The sequence below is a fragment of the Eimeria mitis genome, genomic scaffold (assembly GCF_000499745.2).
Source record: "Eimeria mitis Houghton genomic scaffold, Emh_scaff7821, whole genome shotgun sequence".
Taxonomy (NCBI): Eukaryota; Apicomplexa; class Conoidasida; order Eucoccidiorida; family Eimeriidae; genus Eimeria; species Eimeria mitis.
Window position 1 is genome coordinate 1 of NW_024016147.1, and position 2,130 is coordinate 2,130.

The 2,130-nt window shown below is 52.9% G+C and overlaps 1 protein-coding gene across 1 annotated transcript; it reads left to right on the plus strand.

Annotated features, from left to right (window-relative positions):
- Positions 1-226: 226 nt before the first annotated feature.
- Positions 227-745, plus strand: EMH_0092770 (uncharacterized protein; the record flags this gene model as incomplete). The annotated part of the gene is made up of 2 exons (XM_038023080.1): positions 227-413; positions 567-745. 2 exons carry the CDS (start codon positions 227-229, stop codon positions 743-745), a joined length of 366 nt encoding a protein of 121 aa, XP_037878934.1.
- Positions 746-2,130: the final 1,385 nt, after the last annotated feature.

Sequence of the window (2,130 nt, forward strand, 5' to 3'; positions counted from 1 at the left end):
TATATATATATATATATATATATATATATATATATGTATAGGAGGAAGACGCAGTAGAAGCAGAGAGAGGGGAGATGCTGGAGGAGCAACAGTAAAGAGGGGGGCAGCAGTAGCAGCAGCAGCAGCAACAGAAGGAGTAGCAGCAGCAGCAGCAGCAGCAGAAGAGGGCTGAGCAGCAGCAGCAGTAGCAGCGATAGCAGCAGCAAAAAAACAACACTCGCATACTATGCAGCAACTACAGCAGCGTCAATACATAGGCAAATTCAATCAGCAGCAGCAGCATGAAGCGCAGCAGCAGCAGCAGCATGAAGCGCAGCAGCAGCAGCAGCAGCAGCAGCAGCAGCAGCAGCAGCAGCAAGCTGACTTGAGAGAGAGAAGGGTGCGCGAAATGTGTATCATCGCGGGCTCTCCCGGTGCATCTCCCTCTGTACCATCCGTTTCGGAGTCTTGCTGCTGCTGCTGCTGCAGTTGCTGCTGCTGCTGCTGCTGCAGCGAAGCAGTTGAGCCGGCTCCTGCTGCTGCTGCTGTTGCTGCTGTTGCTGCTGTTGCTGCTTCTCCATCTACAGAGAAGGAGGCAACGGCGGGGTCCGCCGGCAGCCTCGAACGCATTGCATATGAGGGGGGGGCAGCAGCAGCAGCAGCAGCAGTGGCAGCAGCGGCAGCAGCGGCGGCGGTGGCTGCTGCTCCTGCTGCTGAAAGGGGTCCCCAACACCCCCAGGAAAAAGACAGGCAGAGGCTGCAGTAGCTGCAGCAGCAGCAGCAGCAGCAGCAGCAGCAGCAGCTCCTTCCTACGGCTGCAGCAGCAGCAACACGTGAGGTGTATGTACAGCACACGCCTCAGCAGCAGCTAAGCTTGAGTTTGCTGCTATGCTGGTGTATTCCCCTGCTGCTGTGTTGCTGCAAAAAAAACAGAAGACGGCCTGTGAGACAGCAGCAGCAGCAGCAGCGGCAGCAGCAGCAGCAGCAGCAACAGCAGCTGCTGCTGCAGCAGCAGAAGCAACTCAATCTCCCTGAAAGGCCTCTCCCAACGGAAGGGCAAAATAATTAAAGAAATTAAAATTAAAAAAACAAAAAAAGTCAAAACAAGTTGCTAGTAACGAACCCAGCAGCAGCAGCAGCAGCAGCAGCAGCAGCAGCAGCAGCAGCAGCAAAGCAGACAGACGCCTGCAGCAGCGCATGCAGCTTAGGCCGCAGCCGACAGCACGAAGGCGATAGATAGATAAATAAAATAAAATATTTAATTTAATTTATTTTTATTTATTATGAAAAATAACTCAAGTTAATATAATATACAATAAAAACAGCAGCAGCAACAGCAGCAGCAGCAGCAGCAGCAGCAGCAGCAGTGCTCGTTATGCTTCTCTGCTGCTCCTCTCTCACATTGTTTATTATAATTTTAATTTATTTGCTGATATTTAACAACTCTAAACAGTTGCTGCTGCTGCTGCTACTGCTGCTGCTGCTGCTGCTACTGTTGCTACTGCTGCTGCTGCTGCTGCTACTTCTACTGCTGCTGCTGCTGCTGCTACTGCTGCTGCTGCTGCTGCTGTTATAGCTGCTCCTCCTCCTGTTGCGGCTACTGCTGCTGCGGCTACTGCTGCTGCTGCTGCACTTGGTGCTGCTGCTGTTGCTGTTGCTACTTCTGCTGCTGCGTTCCTACTGTATCTACTGCTATTACTGCTGCTGCTACTGCAGCTACTGCTGCTGCAGCTACTGCTGCTGCTGCAGCTTCTCCTGCGGTCGTTGCTGCAGCTGCAGTTGCTGTTGCTGCTGCAGTTGCTGTTGCTGCTGCAGTTGCTGTTGCTGCTGCTGCTGTTGTTGTACATCAGCAACAGCAGCAGCAGCGACAACAACAGCAGCAGTACCGACAGGAGGAGAAACAGCAGTTGCAGCAGCAGCTGCAGCAGCTGCAGCAGCTGCAGCAGCAACTGCTAACACTAAACCCTGAACCCTAAACCCTAAACCCTAAACCCTAAACCCTAGGAAACAAAAAAACGTTTCTCCTGCGGATGTCTGCGCTGCCTCTTGTTGCTGCATTCTGCTGCTCGGTGCTGCTGGTGTGCTGCTGCGTTACGTATTCCAGCTGCTGCCTATGTGCTGCAGCTGCTGCACATAACGCAGCAGCAGCAG